At 44.1% G+C, this 24,988-nt stretch overlaps 1 protein-coding gene and 1 pseudogene across 3 annotated transcripts in view; one reads left to right on the forward strand and one right to left on the reverse strand.

Annotated features, from left to right (window-relative positions):
- The window catches only part of BMPER (BMP binding endothelial regulator), a 208,370-nt gene that overhangs the window by 149,214 nt on the left and 34,168 nt on the right, over positions 1 to 24,988 (forward strand). For both annotated transcript variants that reach the window (XM_080664939.1, XM_080664938.1), the window contains exon 13: positions 3,472 to 3,808. In XM_080664939.1, coding sequence (XP_080521065.1) covers positions 3,472 to 3,808 — 337 coding nt within the window. The remainder of the gene's footprint in view (positions 1 to 3,471; positions 3,809 to 24,988) is intronic.
- LOC308245977 (S-phase kinase-associated protein 1-like) lies at positions 8,280 to 8,803 on the reverse strand (annotated as a pseudogene). Its single transcript has one exon. The product of its transcript is annotated as an S-phase kinase-associated protein 1-like (transcript).

Raw genomic sequence — 24,988 nt, forward strand, 5'->3', positions numbered from 1 at the left:
ATTACAAAGTATGCTCTTACTTTGGGGACCATGTTTTTTTTTTTTTGTTTTTTTTTTTTTTAAATATATTTTATTGATTTCTTACAGAGAGGAAAGGGAGAGGATAGATAGTTAGAAACATCGATGAGAGAGAAACATCAATCAGCCGCCTCCTGCACACCTCCCATTGGGGATGTGCCTGCAACCCAGGTATATGCCCTTGACCAGAATCGAACCCGGGACCCTTCAGTCCGCAGGCCGACGCTCTATCCACTGAGCCAAACGGGTCAGGGCGGGGACCATGTTTTATGAGTGAGATGGTAAGAGTTTTAAGAAGAGTTTACTAAAAACACAGTGGGTCTCCCTCCCCAGGCATGCAAGGACCACCAGTCCATTGCAGAGAAAGAACACAATGACCGCCTTGTTCACTGTGAGTGAATTCCCATGAATTCAGTTGCCAAAGTCTCAAATTTATTATGTTATTGTCAGTAATGATGTTGGAGCTTCTTTGGATAGAAATTCTCAATCATTGTGGCACTCGGAAGAAGCGTGTTTGCCTGCTGTCTAGGAAAAAGATTTGTAGTTTGGAAAATTTTGCAGCACGGAAAAGTCTTGAATTGTGCTGTAAAAGTTAGAGTGTGGATGAAACTGATTTCCCCCTCATTTCTCTTGCTGGGCAGCTGCCTGGCTACAGGCTTGTAAGGTCAAGTTTCCTCTATACCGTAGAGAGTGTATTACAAATCATATTATAGTTTGCTTGTCTTTCTCAAAATTGTTATTTCAGTGCCTTAACCAGCATGAAATTCACAATTTCCTTGGCTTTGCATGATATATCAATTTACAGGGTAATTCATTCATTTAGTAAGTGTACACTCTGTGCCAGATACTGTGCTAGATGATGGGGTATGTACACATATAAATTAGCGTATCCGATAGTTGTGGTTGTCAGAGTTGACACCATCTTCTCAGAGATCCACATGGGAGGTCAGCCCAGCACGTGGACATTCTAGCAGTGTGTCCCTTCTCTACTCACCTTGTCCTATCACTGTCTTCTCCTCATCAGATTTCTCCCAAGAGAAACTTTCTTATGATCATCTCTCTTGCTTCTTCACCTAACTCTACTTCACTGCTTTTCTGAACTCAGCTTTTATCTCAACCGAAAAAGCTTTTCTACCATTTGTTGTGAACTAGGAATGCATCCATTCCTTTAATTTACCATACAGTGATTTACACATGGGCTTTTCTGTTTATTTCTTGAGATATCCAGTTTTAGACCACTGGTTTATTCTACCAATAACTCTCCCGAAAGCAGATCTGTAACTCTTTCTTGTGGCGGTTATGTGGCCTTCTCACAGGAATGCTATTTGGCCAGCCTTCTCTCCTCATGGACTGTGTCCAAACTTAGGGAATATTGGCTTTAGAACCTTACTTCTGGGTGTTTCTTACTGATCTCACATCACTTTGATTTCCTTATGCCAACTTTATACCCAAGCAAGATCCTTTCCCTTCCTCCTCCTTTCCCATCAAAACCTTATTCCCCAACTTCTGAGCATCTTCTGAACATTTGCTCATCAGCCTCACTTGATACTCTAAGAGCAAAGGCAGAATCTTTCAGGAAGAGAGTAATGTTGCTCTTTCCAGATGCTCAGAACTGGCTCAAGGAAAGACTAGTTTTTGTAAAAAAAAAAAAACCCAAGAGAGTAAGATTAAAAAACACATGGGGAGACTTTTTTTCTATTAAAAATAGCATCTTTTTTTGTGTGTGGGTTGTCACTCCTAGGAGACAGTGGCAGTGAAAAAGGAGGAATCCCAGAGCAGAAGTGCACATTGACCTGTTGTAGATGTTCCCTGGGTGGTCATGCCCGAGGTGGCTCTTTCGCATTCATTGTTTTTCTAGTCCAGCCATTTACTGGGGACTCAGGCACTGCCAGGCTATTACCAGGAGAATAGTAGGAAACACATCTAACACATATTAGTGACCAAAAGAAACCTTCTTTGACTAGAAGAGCTTGATATTTACTTTGCATTGAATCTCAAAAGGCTTTTTTAAAAAATATTATTATTGTTGTTTAGATAGACAGGAAGGGAGAAGGAGAGAGAGAAACATCAATATGAGAGAGAAACATCAATTAGTTGCCTCCCACATGCACCCCTACCAGGTATTGAGCCCACAACCTGGACATGTGCCCTGCCCAGAAATCAAACTGATGGGCTTTTGTACATGGGATGATGCTCAACCAACTGAGCCACACTGGCCAGGGCCTCAAAAGGCTTTTCATTAAGGCCTTTCCCTCCTCTGTGGATGGTGTCTCCTTACACAAGATCAGGATGGGAATGAGGACATTCCTTCCTGACCTTCTAGTCAGACTGATCTGTGTGTGTAACAGGGCAACATGTGGCTGTGCCACCTGTGACGGCATAATCTGGATGTTCCATGTGACACAGAAAATCCACCGTTCAGTGGGATCATTGGCTGGGGTGGCTCCTGGAAGCCTTGGGCAAGCACTTCTGGAGAAACATGAATGTTCTCAGAAAAACCATTCAATGTTTTAGATGGTCAGTTCAGCAAACCAAGAAGGGTCTATGGTCTGGCCAGTGTTTCAGTAGTTGAGTGTCAACCCATGAACCAGGAGGTTACCTGTTTGATTTCTGGACAGGGAACATGCCCAGGTTGCTGGCTCAATCCCCAGTAGAAGGCGTACAGGGGGCAGCCGATCGATATTTCTCTCTCATAGATGTTTTTATCTCTCTATCTCTCTCCCTTCCTCTTTCTCTAAAATCAATAAAAACATATTTTCAAAAAAGGGGGACCTATATTCTCTACTTTCTAGAGTGAAGATTTTTTCCATGGTAAAGAAGACTGTGCTGTCCTATTGATTCTGTGCAGGACAGTAGGAATTTTTGCCTATGGCCTGGTAGCCTCCAATGCTGAAGCCGTCCTTTGAAGAGAATGTATTCAGAAGCTATACATTTATTGCTTTACCACAGTCACTATAGCAAATAATTTGAAATTTTTCATTTGATATTTGGTGTTCATTTGGTATTTGGTGTAATCATGTGGGGGATTTGGAGATAAAGAAAAAATACATTAAAAACTATCATTTTTTTGTCATCTTTGCATTTTTACATTAGAGTAATCATTGGATAAGTGAAATCATGATTTGGGCCAACACAATTCCTCTGGAAAAGGGCAAAAATATATACCCTAGAATAACATGGTCAATAAGTAGTTATTTACAAGTCAGGATACATATGATATCATTAGAAGGGCAAACTTTGTACAGTTTAAAAATTCTAAGTCCTAACAAGTAATTGATTTGTATAAAATCACAGGACATTTAATATTGCAAGGATGAAAGGTAACCAAGAATGTGACAGACCCTTAGTGTTCCTTGTTAGGGGATGGTCATATGTGCTGTATAAGGATGTATACACTTGGGAATTATTGATGGATTCAAGAGTGGTTGATCCCCTTTTCTTCTTTCCCTCTAGGTTTGGAAATATCCTGGGATGGAGACAGTTTTGTAGAAGTCATGGCTGCCCCTCATCTCAAGGGCAAACTTTGTGGTCTCTGTGGCAACTACAATGGACATAAGCGTGATGACTTAATTGGTGGAGATGGAAACTTCAAGTTTGATGTGGATGACTTTGCTGAGTCCTGGAGGGTGGAGTCCAATGAGTTCTGCAACAGACCCCGCAGAAAGCCAGTGCCTGAACTGTGTCAAGGGACCGTGAAGGTAAAGCTCCGAGCCCATCGAGAATGCCAGAAACTCAAGTCCTGGGAGTTTCAGACCTGCCACTCAACAGTGGACTATGCTACTTTCTACCGGTAAGTGCAAAGCTTTGGGGGATGGGATTCAGTTACAGACCTAGGATAGATTTGACCTTGACACAGGGTGTGTCAAATCTCTTGGTGTACAGAACAAGGGCTCCCAAAGTACAGGATAAACACTCCTACATCTTTCTGTTCAGCAGCTGATTTCATTTTGAGTCAGTCCCACATTATATCCCAAATTAGGAAATTTCAGGGAGTATTTCAGAGTAATATCCTATAGGTTATTCTGTTTTTTAGTGTCTACAGAGTCATCAGAAAACTGGTAACACCCAAGATTTTACCAGGTGTTTGCTTGACTCAAAGATCAATGAGTACTTCCCAAGTTCTGGTCTACGCCACAGTGGTATAGAGCAGAGGTGGGAATCTCAAATCCCTCTGGCTGCCTGTGGAGGTTTGAGTGAACTTGGATATTCTAAGTCTGAGGAAGAGTTCGGGTCTGCCTCATCGTCTAGACCAGGGGTGGGCAAACTTTTTGACTCGAGGGCCACAATGGGTTCTTAAACTGGACCGGAGGGCCGGAACAAAAGCACGGATGGAGTGTTTGTGTGAACTAATATAAATTCAAAGTAAAGTTGCAGAAGGGAGAGCAAGAGAACCAGATAGAACAGCCGGATCAGGCCCGCGGGCCGTAGTTTGCCCACAGCTGGTCTAGACCCATGGTCGGCAAACTGCGGCTCACGAGCCACATGCGGCTCTTTGGCCCCTTGAGTGTGGCTCTTCCACAAAATACCATGGCCTGGGCGAGTCTATTTTGAAGAAGTAGCGTTAGAAGAAGTTTAAGTTTAAAAAATTTGGCTCTCAAAAGAAATTTCAATCGTTATACTGTTGATATTTGGTCTGTTGACTAATGAGTTTGCCGACCACTGGACTAGACCAAAACAGATTTGCATGTGGAAAACAGGGCGGTGAAATGATGACTCCTTGGATCTTGGCCAACGAGGTGTCCAGAGTCAGGGAGAGTGGAATCAGAACTTGAGGGTGAAGGAAGGAAGACCTCTCTTCAAGAGTGTATTTCCTGGTTTGACTTGTAAATAACTATTCATTGACCTTTTCTAACTCTCATTAATCCTCTTCCACACAAAGCAACCAGTTACACAGGAGACTTGCATTTGACTTCCGTGTTACAAGTTGCATTTGTGAGTTGATGAGTTTGGCCTGATTGTACTTCTACTTACTACACAATTCCATGGGTTCAAGAGCTATGACTGCCTGTAACTTTAATCACCATGGGTGTGGGAGGAAACGTGAGACCAACTCAGCCTAAAAGGCCTTAAGTGATTTGCCTGTGCCTCTTAAAATGAGCAAACGCCTGTGGTCTGAAGCCACAGAGAAGTTATTTTTACTCTTTAATTGCCACCAGTTTATTTCCCCTAGTTCTCATTAAATGTGATCTTTTTTATTTGATCTTTGGACATAAAAGATAAAGTTATATAAAGGCAGCTCAAAGAGGGGTGGAAAAAGGACTGTCCCTGTCATCACAAATCCCTGAACATGGCTGCATCTGCCAAACCATTTGGCTCCAACACATACGTTTAGCTCTTTCAATCCATTTTCCTGTTATAATTTGAATCCTCTGGGTTCCCCTTCTCCTCTCCTGCATTGAGCCCACCTCCTGCCTCATGAAATGGAAAGATCTTAATGTTAGACTTTGGAGTGAGGTAAGCAGCTAGACAGGCAACCCGGGTTTTATTTGGAATCTAATGCCCATCACTTGAAGGTCTGATGGGAAGCAGTAGAGCATAGCAATTAGGAACTGTGTGGTCTCCCAGGGCGCAGTCTAGCCCAGCTCTACAACTTTGAGCAGTCATCTAAGCTCTTAAACCAAATTTTTCTTATCGGTAAGCTGGGGATAATAAAAGAAGCTACCTTGAAGAGTTGTCATTCAGGTTCAGTGAGATTATGAACATAAATGCATATGCACAGCCCAGTGCCCACACATAGTACATGCTCTACAGTTGTTGGCTGCTATCATTTCTCCTGTTAATTAAATGATTGACAAGTGTAAGTCCTCTTTTGGAAGCTTCCTACCTGAGGAACAGGGTTTGATTGGGTCCTTGTCTGTCTAAAATAGAATGAAAGGCTATGCTTCTCTGGGGCCCCAGCAGTCTACACTTTTGGTCTTCTTCCCATGTCCAAAGATTGTGTTGAAAACAAAAATTGGAGAGCAGGCCTGCAGAGATTAGCTCTCTCTCTCTCTCTCTCTCTCTCTTTTTTTTCAATTCTATTTTTTTTTCCTCTTTGGTGATTTATTTTGTATTATGATCCCTGGACTGCAAACAGGAATATGATGAGCACCTTGGCAGAAGCTGTGAGAAACAACTTTGACATGAACAGAGACAATTGGAATGCTAGGTGGCTAGGCAGATGCTTGCCTTCTGTCTCTAAACACTGCCATAGCGGCCACAGCAGTACAGTGGGGGCCACTAGGTTGTGTGAGGGGCCTGGTGCATGAAGTTTGGGTGCTCATGAGAACTCTCCTGGGATAATTGTGCATGGAGGTTGGAGGATAGGGTGTGTGGGAGATGTGCTCGTGCTCTGCATGCATGGTGTGGTGGCAGAGCACCCTTCCACAGTCAGCCACCCCTTCCTGGAAGAGGCAGGAATGTGTCGAAAACCATTCTCAAGAGGAGAGAGGTGGAAACCCTGCCTGTCACTCGCCCTGCTGGGCATCTCACTCCCCAACCCAGAGATGTGTCTTCATGTGTTTTCAAGTGAGAATAGAACCTTAGTTTCTTCTCTTCTGCCAAGCACACATGTGGCAAAAGAAAGGAAATAAACAGGGACAATGTGGGAAGGCAATTTTGTTCTCAGGGGATCTCCGGGGAGGACCAAAGCTTAGGGAGGCATGGACAGAGAACACGTTGGGTGATGCCAAGCTGAACCTCTTCTCAACTCTGCCACTGTCTAGCTGTGTGGCCCTGGCAGCTAGCTGAGTTTCAGATTATTTTTATTTAAAAATATATTTTTATTGATTTCAGAGAGGGAAGGAGAGTGAGAGAGAGATAGAAACATCAATGATGAGAGAGAATCATTGATAGGCTCTCTCCTGCATGCCCCCTACTGGGGATCGAGCCCACAACCCACAGGTGCCCTTGACTGGAATCGAACTCAGGACCCTTCAGTTCACAGGCCGATGCTCTATCCACTGAACTAAACCAGCTGGGGCTGAGTTTCAGATTCTTTACCTTTAGAGTAGGCGTGACAGTAACTACCCAGTGGGTGAGATTGCTCCTCCGAGGACTGGGGTCAGTGGGCAGTGCCACGTTGTCACGTGATAGATGGAAATATAATTTTGTTGTCTTGTGTCCCCTCTTCTCTATGGAGAATCTGGCCACTGGCTTAGGACTTATCTTTCTGATTTTTTATCGTTTCTCCTCTCTCATCGTGGAGAACTGATTAGATGGATTCTCACTGATGAGTTCATGGAACAGTTTTAAAATGAACCATATGTCTTCCGTGACACTGAATGCGATGGTGTAAGAGAAGGCTGCATTGCAGTCCTTTAAAGATTTTTGTTGTTTTTGTTTTATAAAAAGAATAACAGGTGTTCACTGTACAACGCTGAAGTCATGTTGAAAAGAATAAAGAAGAAAATAGCAACCCCATGATCTTCCACACCTGGACGCTTTTGCCTGTGTGTTTCATGTCACTAGTGCGCTTTCTGTAATCAGCCTGAAAGCACAGTCATGACCAGGGCCATGAGCTTTGTTATGGGTTGTCACAGAACCAAACAGGTTTGCCTTGATATCACAGGTGGGCAAGCACATCAACCGAATACGAACTTCTTTCCTTTCATTTCCCCTCATCCTCCAAAGAAATATCTGTACTTTCCTTTAAGGACAAAGAACAAAATCTCACAACATACAGAGTCAACCTTCTGAGCATGAGCATGGCTGTGTTTGTAACATCAAGAAGGGAGGCAGCAAAGTAATCTGTCTGAGGAAATGTTACTTCTTTGGCATTTTCTGAATCGTATGACAAATGCCCTGGGGCCAGTTCTATTATAAATATGAGATAGCTCTTCTTATAAGGTCAAAATAATTCTGCTGTCTATGAATTAAACTTTACTTGTGAGATGTCTAGGATTTAAAACTCTTATTTTATTCTTTCACCCAGTTCAATATTTTTAATACACCACCCATTGTCTAAGAACTTGAAAAGCTTTGTAAATGAATAAGAAATGACTACATATTAGCCAACCCCCCCCCCTTTTTTTTTTCTGTTGGGAACCTTTCTTTTTTCTATAGAGAACCCACAATTTAGTTTTATTCCGAGCAAAGAAAAAAAGATACTTTTGATCACATTGGAAGAAACTCAGCCATAGATTTGGAATCTGTACCCACACTACACACGCAATGAGGATCGTATTCTGTGAATACAATTGGTTTGCTGCCGCATTTGTCTAGTGTTTGTCTAATATCCACAACTATAAGCAGAGCCGTGCAACTAGTATTTGCAACAGTCCTTACAGTGTTGCAGGGCCAGGCCCAACTTCCCACTTCCCTTCACACCACTGGTTCTCTTTGCGTACCTGGGCTTCCTCTTCTTCAGTAAAGTCATTTTTGATATTGAAGGGCTGGCGAATCTCTTCAGGGATTTGCCCCTTGATCATATTGGCAACAGTCCTGCATGTAGCATCAAGCAAACCTTTGATGTCTAAATAGTTTGCAGTCAGAATAAGTTCAAAAAGTGTTCCTTGGTCAACTTTGAGGAATTCTTGGTCCCAAAGTGGGATATCATCTGTTCGCTTTTCTTTGTTCTCATCATCCTCAGGAGGAGGACAGTCATCCTTGTGGTCGGCGCACCACTGAATGACCTTTCTTTAAATATTGCTGCATTACCATAGGGTAGAGGAACTGGGTCATCATCACCTTCACCATCCATTCCCAAATATTCTAACATGGTCTTGATAGTCACAGATTATTTGGCAATGTCAATATCAACTTCAAATTTCTCTCTATCAGAATGCTGCAACTTAATTGAAGGCATGGTGCTGGGTCTCAAGGAGAGAGCAGGCCGGAGGCTGATGAGAGCGGGGCAGCGTTAGCAGAATCAAAAGAAAAAGGTGGAGAACAAAGCCACTTACAGCCTCTCTTGGGAACCTTTTTAAGCTTTGCTGATCTGTTTCTTCACAAATGTGGTTCAGCCATCCTGGCCTCATTTGGCATGAAGATGTAATACTTAACTAAAGTCTTTGTGATCAGCAAAATTTGCTATAATTAACTAATTGAATCTGTTTGGGCGCAAAATCATTTAATTATGAATCATATTACATTTTTAACTAGTTACTTTGATAACATGTGTTAAGTCCTAGAGTTGCTAATTGCCTTGTTCTTAAATCCTCTAATAATTGTTTGTGTTATCCTTCACTGGTATGTTATGGATGGAGCAAATTCCGGTAGATAGAGAAACCAGATAGTGTGGAAACATTGATGTGGAATCATTGGAATCACGTTTGGATTGAAGCGGAGGCTCTCCCAAGGGGAACGTGTTGAGTGTGTGATCATGTCTCCTTTCTCATTCCTTACTTGCGCCCCCTCTTCCAGCCTCGGTTGTCTTCTCTGCTTGTGTCTCCCATGCCCACCGAGAACTCCACGAGGAATAGGCAGACCCCACCACCAAGGCTCCCTTGAGATTCCAACAGTTGCTATCAAATCCACTGCCCCTGCTGACTGAGGCCACACTGAACAGGCCAGCATTGGGCAGCTGCGGGCAGAGAGAGGCCAAGAGATGGGCTCGGCTCTCTGCAACACACCAGGGAAAGAGCAGACCTCAAATATTTGGGGCTCTTGAATGAAACACCAAAAGGGGGGCTTTTTCCTTAACTCAGACTCAACTCTTAGATGAAATCATTGCAGGTAATTGCATCCTGCCAGCCAAGCAGGACCTTTAAGTCAGGGCAGGCACAGAGTTCACAGAAGTCCAGAGAATGAACGTGAACTGCTGTGAAGCCCACGCTTGTACAGTTCACACTCATGGAGGACGCTTTCCTATCTCCACTCCCCTGAATGCAGCGTAGTTCACTGGGGCAAAATCACTCTTCACTTGTTGGGTTTGGGAAAGTGTCTGGGGACTCCCAGTCTATGAAATGTTCCTTTCTTTCCATGCAGTGGTTTTACAGCTGTAAGGAATTGAAGGAATGCCAGAGGATTCGCAAATGTGTTCTTCCTGCAGAGGTGCTGGGAGGTGGAAGGGAAGGTGGGTGGTGGAAAGTGGAAGGTGGGAGGTAGGTGGTGGGAGGTGGGAGGTGGTGCAGGAGAACATTGGACCTCGGAGAGCATAACAGGGCTGGATATACTGGTTTCCGGGTGGCCAGTGGCTTCCTTCCAGGAGATCACAGACTCCGTGGATGACCCACTTTGTGTTTTCCTTTAGAGGAAACTAGTCATTTATTATGAAGCAAAAGGAGAGATCCCAGCCGGGAGTCCAGACTTGACGTGTGTGTGTGAGAAAATTACATAATGATAACTGCTGCTCTCTCATTAAAATCCAGTCCATCTTCCCTTGCTTCAAAGAACATACTTGAAGCATTTCTGTTTACACCTTGTAGTGCTTATTCCAGATTGTCATGAGAGCTAGGGTTCTAAATCAAATGAGATGTTCGTTTTAATGCGTGACATTCCTTTTTATTTTTCCTTTAGCTGACTCGAGTTTTAGGAAGAGTAGTCACTCTGAATCTGTAATTAAGGTATGCTGTCACCAGGTGGCAGTAGACACCTCAGTTGTATCACCTATTAGACTTTAGCCCTTACGTGTCCAACCTTAAGTTTCAAAATATCCTTACCCATTAGCGCGCTCTCTCCCTCTCTCTTCAACTTCTGGCCTACTTAAACTTCTGTCACTGCATCTAAATATATAATGCACATGTATGTCTCTGGGTCCATGTTATTTCCCTGCCTGAGATGCCCTCGTTTTCTACATGGATTTAAGCTGAAGGTACAACACAAGTTTCATCTAGGACTCTGTAGACGTTTCTTTAGTTTCTTCAATATGCTGATTGTGTTTATTATTATTTAGCATGCATACTAGTTTGCACTATCACTGCCTCGCTAGGATTGGATCCTAAGTTCACTGGGAAATGGGGAATGCCTTTTCTACCCTTTTGTATTTCACTCAGCATCACCCTGGAAGGTTGGCTCTCAGGAAATGTTTCATACCTCCCTTTCTAGCCTGTCTCCTCTCCATCCTCTCTCATCCACTGGTGATTTTTGCTACCCCCAATTCCAAGTCCCTCCTAAGTCTTCATTCCCACACTTGGTTACACACTTACAGTCAGAAGTGCAGCCATCTCTGTCCTTTCAGGGAAATGACTAGTCAGAGCAGGCAGAGCCTCTGGTCCGCCTTCGATGCTCCAAGAACTATCATTACTCCTTACTGCATGTGTCTTCTGCTGTGACTGCCAATGGTAGTCCCATCTCAGCATCTGCCTCTGCCTGTTCACAATTCACTTCTGACCCACTGGGACATCCCAGGTTCGGTTCTATTCCTCAGCTCATATTGGACCTGGCCATCTTCTTGTGCAGTAGTTTGATCCATAGATGTTTCGACATTGGTCTCTTGCAGTTGATCTTAGGACCTCAAATTGGCCTCCTCTCATGGAGGAAAAACTAACCTCCAACAGGCTGATTTTTAAAAAATATATATTTTATTGATTTCAGAGAGGAAGGGAAAGGGAGAGAGATAGAAACATCAATGATGAGAGAGAATCACTGATCAGCTGCCTCCTGCACATCCTACACTGAGGATCAAGCCCGCAACCTGGACATGTGCCCTGACTGGGAATCGAACCATGACCTCCTGGTTCATAGGTTGATACTCAACCTCTGAGCCACACCAGCCAGGCCAGGCTGATCTTACCAAGGCCAGCTGACTCTCTGCCCTAGCATCACTCAGCACTCTCACTGAGGGGTCACAGTCCTTCTGCTTTGTCTCTGCCCTGAGCCTTCTGTCTAGTGGCAACCCAAGCCTTATTGTGGTTTCCCTTGAACCTTTCATTCATTCTTCTTTACCTCAGTCACAGGTAGTTTCCTCTCTGTTTGATCCACAAAAGTAACCCAAGAGGAAGGCCTTAAATTGCCTCCTAGATTCCTGGATTTCAGCTCAGAAAGGGCCCTACCTAGTTAATCTAATTTTCATGGGGCTAAAGCAGGAAAAAAAGACATACATATACTTGGAAAGGATATGAGGATGCTTGAGGATTCATCTTTCCAAGACCCACATCCTCTCATGTTTAATTTTTTTCATGTCAAAAAGAGGCATGTATGCATGGGACAGACTGACAGAGGTCAGAGGGGAAAGGTATTGGAGAAGCAGGATGAAAGAAGGTGAAGAGATAGCCAAAGAGCATATATGCATAGTCCATAGGCACAGACAACAGCGTGGTGATGGCCGGGGGGGAGAGGGGCCGGGGGCTGAAGTGGAGGGAATGGGGGACATCTATTATAGTGTCAACAAAGAAAAAAAATTAAACATCTTTTAAAAAAGAAGAAACAACGAAAACTGTACTTATTTTAATCTTGGAGGAGAGTTTAGTTCAACTGTACAATTAACCAACCCAAATGTTAGAGGGAGCACGGTACACCCTCACTTCTGACAGTATCCATTTGGAGGTGCTCCCAAAGCCAGCCTCAGGGTCAGTGATTTTCTAGAAGGACTCACAGAACTTACAGAACATTGCCCCACTCATGGCGATGCTCTATTATAGGGAAAGCATCCAAGTGAACATCCAAAGAGACGCATAGGGCCGAGTCCAGGAGGGGCCCACACCTGGAGCTCCCGCTGTCTCCTGTGGAGTCAGGGACAGTGTTAAACCCTCTGTGACACTGTTCATGGGGTGTTTCCAATCAGGGACGTTCACCTGAGACTTTGGTGTCCAGAGATTTTATTGGGACTTGATCTCAGGCTGCCTGTGTGGTTGACATTTAGTTCCCAGCCCCTCCTGGAGGTTGTGTTAATGCCTTTAATTTCCAACCTCTCTGGATGTTAGCACTATTGCCTGTGGCCCAAAGCCCGCATAATAAATCATATTGTTAGAATGGGCCAGAGCCTCCAGGCAAAAACGTCACTCCTGTTAAGACAGTCCAGGGGCACACAGATCACCCGCCAGGAGCCAAAGGCCGAGGCCAGCCTCTCTCTGGGCAAGGTTAATTCTTCACTACTCAAGCTGCCTGGCTCAAGGTTAATGTAATTTCAGTTTGGTTTTAATTTTAGCTTAGAGTTTGTTTCCAGCATAAACTTTCTAGAATCCTGCAGTGTTTCCCCTCAGAAAATTGCATTCTTGGATGCAATTAGATGAGGCTTTTAAACACAGATTTGAATAAGTGTCATTGTCATAGGTAAAACACTAATTATTTTGTAGCATCTCTCTTGGCCGCTTAAGGGACTTGTTGATTACTTCTTAGTAAGCTGGAGGTGGTCTGTGTAACTTCATTACATTTTCATTATTTATGAGTGTAAAACCCTTTTCATCCATGAGAGCGAGGCTGACACCAGTAATGTTTTCCTCATTTCATTCCACTGTTCACAGCTAATGGGGGCACCAAGAGGTGAGGAGACTCATTCCAGGCCACCCATGGAGCCCGAGCAACCAGCCTGATAGGACACCTGCTCTCCGGTCTCTGTCAGAGAACTTGGCAAGAGCCGCCAGGGTGACGGCGGAGTCTACCGCTGTCCACTCAGGTTTTTAAATACCCTGCTTCTGCCATGAGCGTTCAGAGGAGGATTTTAAAAACCATCTAATGCACTCCTTTGACAGCTTCCAACTGAGCACTTGTTATGTGACAGGTACCATTGCAGGTGTGGCGATTTGGGACTGAACAAGAGAGACAAAAGCGCTTCCTCTGGGAGCTCACAGTCTGTGTGGGCAGACAACTCTAATTAAGAAACAAGGTCACTGCCAACTGTGAGAGGGGTCATATGGTGATGTGATAGGTGGGCTGGGGGCAGCCAACTTGAATTAGGTGGACAGCAAAAGCCTTCATGAGGAGCTCAACTTTGAGTGCAACCCACTGTGCATGGGAAGGACTGGTGAGGAGGCCTGTCTGCGGCAGGCAGAAGGGCAGGCCTGATGCTGGAAAGGGTGTGGCCTGTGTGAAGACCAGAAAGGAGGCTGAAGTGACTGACACTTTCAGAAATTGATGGGTGTTCTGCCAGCAACCATATGAGCTGGGAAGCAGATCTTCCCCAGTTGGGGTTCATATGAGATCACAGCCCCAGCCTACACCTTCATTGTAGCCTCTGAGTCCCAGAGGAGAGGCCATGCTTGGACTCCTGATCCACAGAAACTAACATAAGAGTATGTTGTTTTACGCCACTAAATTTATTATTAAGGCCACTAAACCTGTTACACAGCAATAGATAACTGCTTTACATAGAAATCAATTTTGGCTTATCTTTAGTTTTATTGTCCATTAAATATTGACAGAAAGCGAAATGTGAGCACTTTGCTTTCCCTTACCCCCAACCATTTTTAATTTATCATTTTGTATCATTTGATGTAACTCCAAGTCTGCATTACCTGTCCCTACTATGAGGTCCCATGGCACTCTGTACTTCCCTTATCGTCCTAGGCATTAAAAATGTGTTGTAAATGTCTGCCTTTTAAAATCTCTATCACCACAAAGCTATAGCCTCCTTGAAGCTCATGTGTTTCATTCATTTTATATACCCAGCACCTAAGGTGGTGCAGGACATGTTTTCTGGTTCTCAAAAGATATACGTTGAATGACTAAACAGGAAAAAATATGAATTAATGAAGTAAAAATACTTTTTAACAAAGCTATGGGTAGAGTGGTACAAAATGAGTGTGACATAGTTGTCGAGCAGACTTGGGAAACTGAGATAACTTTTGAGCTCTTCCACATCCAAGTTGAGAGTGCTGTGGGGCAGGCTGGTTCACCTGGGGATGCCCCATGGGTCAAAGGGAGTGATGAGAGGACCAAGTGCCCTGAGATTTGTGGTGAGGATTACAGGAGGCACTCCATGTGGTATGGACTCCAGGCCTGGCACATGGTAGCTACTCAGTCAAAGGCAGTTTTATTATTAATACTAGAGGCCCCTCAGCCTGGCTTGCGCCCTCTTGCAATCCAGGACCCCTGGGGGGATGTCAGAGAGCCAGTTTTGGCCCAATCACCACAGGCCAAGGCAAGGGACCTAAGGGTGCATGAATCCATGCACCAGGCCTCTAGTATGCATATAAGATCTTTGGTTAATCTCTTCCCACCCTCCCCCTCCTCCCTTCCCTCTGAGATTCATCAGTCTGTTCATGTTTCCATGCCTGTGCATTGAGCGTCTGCCCCCTGGTGGTCATTGCGCATCATAGCTACTGGTTGAATGGTTGGATGGTCACTTAGGCTTTTATATATATAGATTATTTTGTTGCCAGATGGGAGGGGGGCTGGGTGAGAAAGGTGAAGGAATTAATAAGTACAAATTAGTAGTTACAAAATAGTCATGGGAATGTAAAATACAGCATAGGGAATATAGTCCATAATATTGTAATAACTATCTATGGTGTCATGTGGGTGGGTACTAGACATGGGGTCAGGGGGGGAATCACTTCATAAATTATAAATGTCTAATTATTAAGTTGGGGAATAAGTGGCAGTGGCCACGGGAAAGGGATCTAACACCTCAAAACTTCCATGGTTTTCATTGTGAAATAGAGAATAGTGTCCCCAATATGTAGCTCATGTTGCTGGAGGAGATTTGTCTTGTGAAACCCACATGGAATGATCAAGGAGCCCACTTCCTCCGGCCACATCGCCAGCGAGTCTAGGGGCACTCATGAGGACAGGCCTGAGCCCTGTGGTTTCAGGTTGTCCTTTGGACAGTCCAGGAACACATTAGGGTGCCAGAGCTCCCCAGTGTCAAAGAAACCCGGGGCGGAATGTCCACAGAGATGGCCCCGTGTGGGCTGGCTCCCATCAGGCCACAGATAGACCTGTTGGAACCTGGCTGGGTCATGAGTATAGTGCTATGACTCAGTGAACACAGCAGCTCGTGAAACTCGCTGGGGTCCTGGCAGCATCACGGGCTTCTCCAAGGTGACACTCTGGCCCTTGCTGCTCTGGGGCACCGATGGGGCTTCGGTCCAGAGCTTGGGGCTGTGCTGTTTGGTGGCCATCCAGAACTCCTTGACTGATTCCAATCAAGCTGGCACAAATTACAGTTGTTGGAGAGTGCAAATCCGAAGGAGGGGGAGCCCTTGTGTTCTTGGATCTTCCTACGCACTGTTCTCTATTTACTGGAAATCTAATATTCCATCTCATTTTTCTTCTGCCCGGGCAAGTTTCAGGGGCGTAGGCCTTCACACACTGGCTTTTGGAGGAGGCAGTGTCAGCCAGGGACCAAATATTTAGGAGTGTGTATGTGTTAAAAAAAAGAAAGAAAGAAAAAAGAAAAGAAAGAAAGAAAGAAAAGAAAAAAAAATTGAGCAGGGGGAACTTTCTATTAAGAAAGAAAATGCTGAATTATTTTTTATATCCACAGGCCTCATTTCTAGGCTAACAGTCAATTACCCTTGTCTAAGTCAATGAAATCAATAAATAATAAATGAAGGCCCTGATCAGATAGGTCAGTTGGTGAGAGCATTGTCCCAATATGCCAAGATTGCAGCAGGTTCAATCCCCAGTCAGGACACATTCAAGAATCAACCAACAAATAAGTGGAACAACAAAATCAATGTTCCTCCCTCTAAAAGTCAATAAAAATAATAATAAATTAAAATAGGTATATATTACCTATTACAAAAAAAAAAACAGATTATTTTATAGTCACAGTTGATTGCTTGATTAAACAATTCAGTAGGCACTGTTGCAGGTGTTGGAGCCATGGCTGTGAGTCATTAACTGAGTCCCCTGGCTCCAGAGCGTGAGTGCCGGCCAGTGGGTGAGACAGAGTGTAGACAGAGAAACTGCTAGGGAGGAGGCTTCCTGGAGAGGGTGACTTCCTACGCTGAAGCCCAAGCCAGATGTAGGGTTTAGTGGCACAAACAGAAGAGTAGGGTGTTGGGGAAGAGATAAGGGAAAAATTCCAGCCATAGAAGATTGCACGTTCAAAGCTATGGAGGCCAGCGAGAGCCTGGTATAGTTCACAGAAAAATATCCCATGGAGGGGTGTGAGTCAGGAGGCAGAGGCCACACCCACATCATGACAGTTTATGCCCCAACACCCATCGGACAGGAAGGGGGGACACTGTAGTGTCTTTCAACCATTACCTGGGAGCTGGGTATACTGGGCAGTGCTTGAGTAATGCTGAGACTTTTCATTCATTCATCATTCGTTTCGGTCTCGTTTTTATACACTCGTCATATGCTCTACGCGTGAGGTCCTGGTACTGAAACTTCAGCAGGAATCAGAATCATGGAGAGGCTGATCCAGTGGGTCTGTGGTGGGGCCTGAAATGGGCATCTCTGACAAGTTCAAGGTGATGCTGGGTCAGGATCCGCCCCTGGAGAACCTCTGCAGCAGGTGAAGGAGTTCTAAGAAGAACTGTTGGTGGTCCCCAGGGACTCACTCCTTGGAGACTTTGTCCCCTCAAAGACTTTCTCTTTGCTGACAGGGCTTTTATTTTTTGAGTCCTGTACAGTCAACCTCAAAACAGCGACTACAATGCAGACTGGGTCCGTGGGTGCAGGGATCAGGAGCTAAGCATATGCCCACCTAGACCCACATGGTCATTGGCGCTCAGTGGCATTTTCTTGGTGTGTAAAGTATAGGCACCAAAGCAAGCCGTTTTATGTCTTTTTTGTAAGCCAGAGGTATGGGCCTTACTGCTTCTTCATAAGGCCAGACCAGCAGAAGTATGGTCTCATTTGACTGGGTCATTTGTGGGCCAGAGATAGAATCCAGAGTCCCAGTTCTCCTGGTCACTGAAATCCTTCTCACAGGGAGCCACCCTGGTCACATCGATTGATTGATTGATTGATTGATTGATTGAATGAATGAATATATTTTTATTGATTTCACAGGGAAGGAGAGGGAGAGAGAGATAAAAACATCAATGATGAGAGAGAATCATTGATTAGCTGCCTCCTGCACTCCCCACACTGGGGATCGAACCCACAACCTGGGCATATGCCCTGACCAGGAGTCGAACCATGACCTCCTGGTTCACAGATCGACGCTCAACCGCTGAGCTATGCTGGCAGGGCCCCCCCTGGTCACTTTTAGATGAGTGACTGGGACCCACCAAGTGTGGGAGGAGAGAGCATTGGATACAAGGCAGCTAAGTTGCTGGACCAAAGGGAGCTTGGGATTCCTGTATTGGCAGAGGCAGAGTTGCCCAAATCCTCTCCCGGCCACAAACAGGACCAGAACCCGGGGCCAGGACAGTGCGCCCAGAGCGGACAGGATGTATCTGTAAAAATCTGCTTCCTTCCACTGGCTTCAGGCTTTCAAAGAGCCTGGCCACTGAGCACAGAGAGTAGAGAAATAAATGCTTTGCAAGGAAACGGGGAAATGTGGTGACGATACTGGAATTAATAATTCTTTTCACATGAAAGAGCTGTTCTCTATGATCTTTATTTACTGTCTTACCTAGAGTTTGGAGTTTGAAAAAAGGGAGAGAGGGCAAGCTGGTTTCTTCATTGTATCCCAAGCCAATGGCCCATGTGTGAGCGCGAAGGTAGGATCATTGGAGCTGCTCAAAGAATATGGGCCAGGAGACCTTTCAGAACCCCTGAAAGCTTTTCCATATGCAAAGGAAACCAGGAAATTGGAGTCTTCGCTTTGTCTTTGCCATCAAAGCCAGGGAGGAGAGATATTAAGCAGATACTGACCCGTCCTTCTGTGGCCACCCTTAGGATTTATTGACCTGGAAAGCAAGCAAGGCCTGCAGGAAGGCCCAGGGTGGTATTTAGTACTTGAGGAGTGGAAAAATTCAGCTTCAGAGGCTGACTGAAAGCAGCGGGCTACATGACTGCAGATAATGAGTAATAGAGAGTAATGAGCACCCTTAGCCAGCGTTGATTGATTGACATGCATTACGCCCCTGAAACCGGGAAGCCTAATTTTATGTTACAGTGTTCATAATAATGGGTCATGGCTTATGCATTTGAGTGCTCGCTATGTGCTAGGTGACAGCTAAGGGCTTTACCTGCATATATTGTTTCATTTATGTGGTTGAGGAACCCGAGCCTGAAGGAGTGAAGCATATCACCCAAGGTCACCAGGCAAGAAAGAGGCAAAGCCAGGATTTGAAACCATTAGATCTGTTTGATCCAGAGCTTGTGCTTTTTACCATGACCACCATCATCTGGTAACAGCTCCCCTTACTAAGCCATCTCTAACCCTAAATTTTCTCCGTTTCCTAAAATGAGCTAAAACACTCAGATTTTGCAAATGTTCCATGTACAGTTGACCCTTGGATAATGTGTTTGAAGTGCAGATTTTTTTTTTTTTTAGTAAATACAGTCTGGCTGGCATTGCTCAGTGGTTGAGCATTGACCTATGAACCAGGAGGTCATGGTTCAATTCCTGGTCAGGGCACATGCCAGGTTGTGGCTTAACCCCCAGTAGGGGGCATGCAGGGCTCAGCCAGTCAATGATTCTCTCATCATTGATGTTTCTCTCTCTCTCTCCTTCTCCCTTCTTCTCTGAAATCAAGAAAATAAGCATGGATGTCGAGAGAATGAACTGTGCCCTTCTGTTTGGTTAATGTCCAGCTACTGAACATCGGCCTTGGGCCCTAAGTGGACCTGGCATTTTTGTTCCTTACCCTACATGTTTCCCATAACCACATGTTTTGAAACTCGGTGTTCTACCCCTCAGTCTTCCAGTCTGTGCCTGTTGATCCCCAGTGTGTGTTCCTTTGAGTCTAATATAAGATTGTTTTCTTCTGAATTTAAATTCTGAGCAATCCCTCTCCCCCCCCCCCCCTCCCCAACATCATATACATGTGAAGCTAGCCATTTTCCCGTTCCTTCTCCAGGCAGAGAGGGAACACACCTCCTTGTCCTCATTCGGACTTGCCTAAGAGAGGTCTGCAGAGACAGGATCAATCTGGGCTTTGTTCTTCTTCCCTCTAGACCAGTGGTTCTCAACCTTTCTAATGCCGTGACCCTTTAATACAGTTCCTCATATTGTGGTGACCCCCAACCATAAAATTATTTTCGTTGCTACTTCATAACTGTAATTTTGCTACTGTTATGAATCGTCATGTAAATATCTGTGTTTTCCGATGGTCTTAGGCTCTACAGCAGCGGTTCTCAACCTGTGGGTCACGACCCACAGGTTGAGAACCACTAGCAGGGTCGCCTAAGACCATCAGAAAACACAGATATTAACATGATGATTCATAACAGTAGCAAAATTACAGTTATGAAGTAGCAGCGAAAATAATTTTATGGTTGGGGGTCACCACAACATGAGGAACTGTATTACAGGGTCACGGCGTTAGAAAGGTTGAGAACCACTGCTTTAGACAGCAGTGGAAGGAAACTAAAACCTGAGACCTGTCCAAGTCAATCATATTTATGCTTATAAACCAAGTCCGCCATAGAGGGCCGATCGGTTGTGTGTGGACTCACCCATCATGAGAACAGTTTGATCTCTGACTTGTGAGCCCAGTTGTATTTTGAGGGGAACATGAAATATTTTCAACATCTGGATTCCTCGGTGAACATGAAATTCATCCTTTTTTGACTTATGGACCATGAGACAATTTCGTATACAAAGTGCACATGTACTTGACAGTCCTAGTTAAGAAAGGTGGTTGTGTTCCTTCCAGAGCATCTATCTGCTTGGAAGTGAGTATATTAACTATCTTTTATTTAAGTTGGGGACACTGTTTCATTTGAGCTAACAGTGCCCTTGAGCTGAGGGAGCATTGAAACAACTTTCGCTGCTGCCTTTTAGTGGATTAAGGAAGTGGAATGAACAGTTCACATCACCCATTTTCTCCAGGTGACTCAGTATGAGAGATAAGGAAGCATTGAGTTGATGCTCAGGCCTGCAGTGTCCCAGCTCCCAAACCCTACCTTCCAGGTGGTATTATTGACTCTGATCAATATAATAACCTATGTAGACCCGGTACCAGGTGCCACAAGACCATGTACCCAAAGCTTATGCCATTTAGGGCGCTCATCTCAGGCCTAGGTGGAACTAAATAATGCAGTCCTTGGTGTGGCTCTCCTGGGGACAACCCCACACATTTACAGGAAAAACTGCTACCCTAGGAAGGGGATGCTATGTTTCCTGTGCTCTTCTTGGTCCATATTTTTATTAGGAAAGATCTGGAGCCTTTTCTGCTTGAAACCTTCTAGGCATAATTAGGCGTGATTGACATTGTCCAGTATTTCACACTCTCTTCAACCAGTTGCACCTCTATTCCTTTATCCTGTCTAAGAATTTATGCACATATCTCTCTTCCATTTACTGGCCCTATGATTGGGTCACTCCCTGAGCTTTTGTTGTTTGTGAAATGGGGTGAATGAGCACTATGTTCTGGGCGGTTGTTAGAACCCAGTGAGACAAGGAGTATAAAACACCTGGGTACATTGCGCATGTGTAGATCTGCTCAGCCAGCATTGCTCACCTCTCCTGCCTTTCTCCCTCGCAGATGAAGTCTGAATCCTCATCCCCACAAGCTTGCACTACACCATAGACCACTTCATTGATTTGGTTGTCAACCAACCTGCCTAGCTTCTTGTTGTGGTCATTGATGGGGATTTACGTCCTCTGTCACTGTTTATCCTTTTTTCAGCTCATTTGCCATCTTCTCAACTAGAGGGAGTTAAGTGTCACAAAGTGGAGGACTATGTCACGGTTACATTTCACGTCTCCTGACATGACCTTCCTTGCGTTGGAGGCTCCTAGGAATTGATTCAATGCACGAGAGGTTCATCATGATTAGAATAAATGTTTTCTTTATAGAATTCTGTTTTTAACAGTAGATGTTGCAACTCAACACGCAACATCCCACTGTCGTTGGGACATGCCAATTGGAATTACCTTACTAACTGTGCAGCATTCTCAAACCGACTTGTCACTGAATCCTTGGACCCTAATGCTGATTCTTTCAGACTTGATAACTTGTGCCAAACCTCCGAGCGTGGCTCTGATTCACATCCTCCAGAGACCTACCTGGAGCAGAGGCCACTGACCACCTCCTCTGCTGGGAGTGTGATGTAATTTGGTTGTAGACTGAGTTTTTTTCCGGAAGTAAAGTAGAAATATGATACTGACTCAGGCCCAGGTGTTTTCCCCCTCTTTTCTGTGTTCTGGTCTTTAAAAAATAAATCAAGGGCAGCTTTCTATGTTTTGGAATTGTTTTTTCCAATGGGACTCTTTTTCATTTCATAGGATATCAGGCCTCTTTTCTGGTAGAAGCCGTGTGATAGCTGAGGTTTGATGCTCCATGGATGAGGTGTACTTTGGGTTCTTTGGTGTGCTGAGTTTTGGTGCAATGGCTAAAAGTGAGGGCTTATTGTTTAGTCACTTGGGTTCCAATCTTGGCTTCACCGTTACTGTGTGCGATTAGGAAAATGACAAGCTTTTCAGGCCTCAAACTCCTCATCTCTAAAATGCATAGCAAAGTAATATCTACATCATAATATTCTTATAACTGTTACATGAGATAATACATTTAAAGAACTTAGCACAAAGTCTCTGATAGAGTCAAAACTCAACAGATGTTTGTAATAATAAAAAAAAAAAGCTGTATATTCACTTGCCAATGCAGTGATAGAAAATCACATAAAACAAAACAAACAAAACCCCTTTTCAGTGTGTGATTCTACATCTGTAAGATTTTGTAGAGATTTTAAAAATATCAATGAAAGGTCTGTGCTGAGTCTAGAAATCTAATTAACAGTGATTTTGGCACAGAGGTGGAAAAAGTTCATCTTTCCATACACTGCTCCCTGGAGTACTAGACCTCTATGAAGGGTGTACGTTTTTGCTTTTCCAGTGCTGTGAAATGAGCCCGGCTTATTGGAAGTGGTCTTGCCTCATACCCCTGGATAAGCCAAGGACACATATGAACCCAGCGGAGGACACTGTCATGGACAATGTCTCTTGAATGTGAAGTCACTCACTCGCAGAGCCTCTGACCTGCCCAAGCAGGTCACACCAGAACTCCTGGTTTTCATGTTAGGTTTTTTCTTTCTTTTACTTTACATTTTAAAAAATTATTTATTTTTCAATTACAGTTTACATTCAGTATTACTTTGTATTGGTTTCAGGTGTACAGCAGAGTGGTTAGACAGTCATTGACTTTATAAGTGATCCCCAGTAGTTCCAGTAACCACCTGGCACCATACATGGTTATTAGAATACTATTGACTATATTCCCTGTGCTGTACTTTACCTCCCCATGACTATTTTGTAACTACTTCTTATTCCCTTCACCTTTTGCATCCAGCCCCCCAACTCCCCTCCCCTCTGGCAACCATCAGTCTGTTCTCTGTATCTATGAGTCTGTTTCTGTTGTGTTTGTTCATTTTGTTCTTTAGATTTCACATATAAGAGAAATCATATGGTATTTGTCTTTCTTTGGCTGACTTATTGCACTTAGCGTAATACCTTTACGTTAGTTTTTTTCACTGTCTTTTATTGGTTGCCCATCTTCAGGATGCTAGAGGATATCATGATCAGTTGGGTGGCACATAGAGTGTGCGTTTGCTACTGATTCACCTACTCCCTGTTCTTAGGTTTCCCTGGAAGATTTCTGTAACCTATAGGATCTTGAGTATGAGAGTGGAGAAAAGAACCGGAGTTTTCTGACTACACTGTTTCTGTCTGTATTTTTTGAAGTATTTACCCAGGAAACATGAAGGTTTAGAGCGATTTCTACCTGATGCCAAATTCCTGGGTTGGAACCAGAAAAAGGTCCTGACAGTCCCATGGATTTTTGCATGTTCCTAAACATTCGATACTCCCTTGAGTATTATATAGTTCTAATTTTTAGCCCAACATGGGCTACCAGAGAGTCTTACTCATAGAATCGGCCCTAAACTATTTCTTGCAAGAGAGGGGGAGTATGATTTTCAACCGATTGGTATATTAATCAGGATTCTCCAGAGAAACAGAACCAATAGGACCTATAAAAAGATTTATTATAGGGAATTGGCTCCTGTGATTATGAAGATGGACAAGTCCCAAGATGTACAGGTTGAGTTGGCAAGGTAAGGAAGGGCCCCGGAGAGCCAATGGTGTAATTCTAGTCCAAAGGCAGGAGGCTTGCAAGACCTTAGAAGGGCTGATGTATCTGTTCAAGTCCAAAGGCAGGAAAACAACCAATGTCCCCCTAGGAAGGCAGTTGGGAAGAATTCTCTCTTACACAAGGAGGGTCTGACTCTTTGTTCTGATTGGATGGTCCCACCCACATTGGAAAGGACCATCTGCTTTACCCAGTCTACTGATTTAACTGTTAATCTCACCCCAAAACACCATCACAGTAACATCCAGAATAATGTTAGTCCAAATACATGGGTACCCCGTGGTCCAGACAAGTTGACACATGAAATTAAGCATCCCAATACGGATTTTCACTTTGATTCAATTCTCCAAGTCATCCAACAGCTGTTCTATTAATTTGCTATCCTTTCTCAGATTTCCTGACTGGCATGGTACATACAATGGTAAAGAGCCTTCAGCTCAGGAAGCAGTTACCGAGTTCCCACTAAATGTGGTCACTGCTTAGACTCTGGGGACACAGATGGACTAGGTGTGATTTCTGCCTGAAGGTTAAGACTTCCTCCATACCAGACATCTGCTGCCAACCTAGTTTTAGAAGTTCATTTCTTTTAAGCTAATCGACCTTGAGTGTGTCAACATTTGGAAGGTTTCTTTCAAAATTGACTTTCTTGAGTTTAACCAGTATTAGTGGGTTGGTTCCACTTGCTCTAGTTAGTTCTTTTTTTCATCCTTGCAACATGAATGAGTTGCTTTTTCTCCTTCTGGTTTTTAACGTTATGTAGAATCTTGCTGACAGTCACTATACAGTGAGAGGGGAAATGCCATCCAAGGAAAACCCTGTGCTCCTCCAAAGCCTTTCAAAAGAAATCATGCTTCTGATGAGCTTTGGAAGCAGCAATCCGATTTTGACCCAGGTCTCAAGGTTTCCGCTGGCTCTCCTGTGCAGTGGACTTTGCTGGCGGATATCCATTGGCTTTGCTCTGTAGTTTGCATTTTTATCATCTTTGTGTTTTTTTTCATGAGCCAAGAACACCT

Source organism: Plecotus auritus (genome assembly GCF_963455305.1).
Source record: "Plecotus auritus genome assembly, chromosome: 4".
Taxonomy (NCBI): Eukaryota; Metazoa; Chordata; class Mammalia; order Chiroptera; family Vespertilionidae; genus Plecotus; species Plecotus auritus.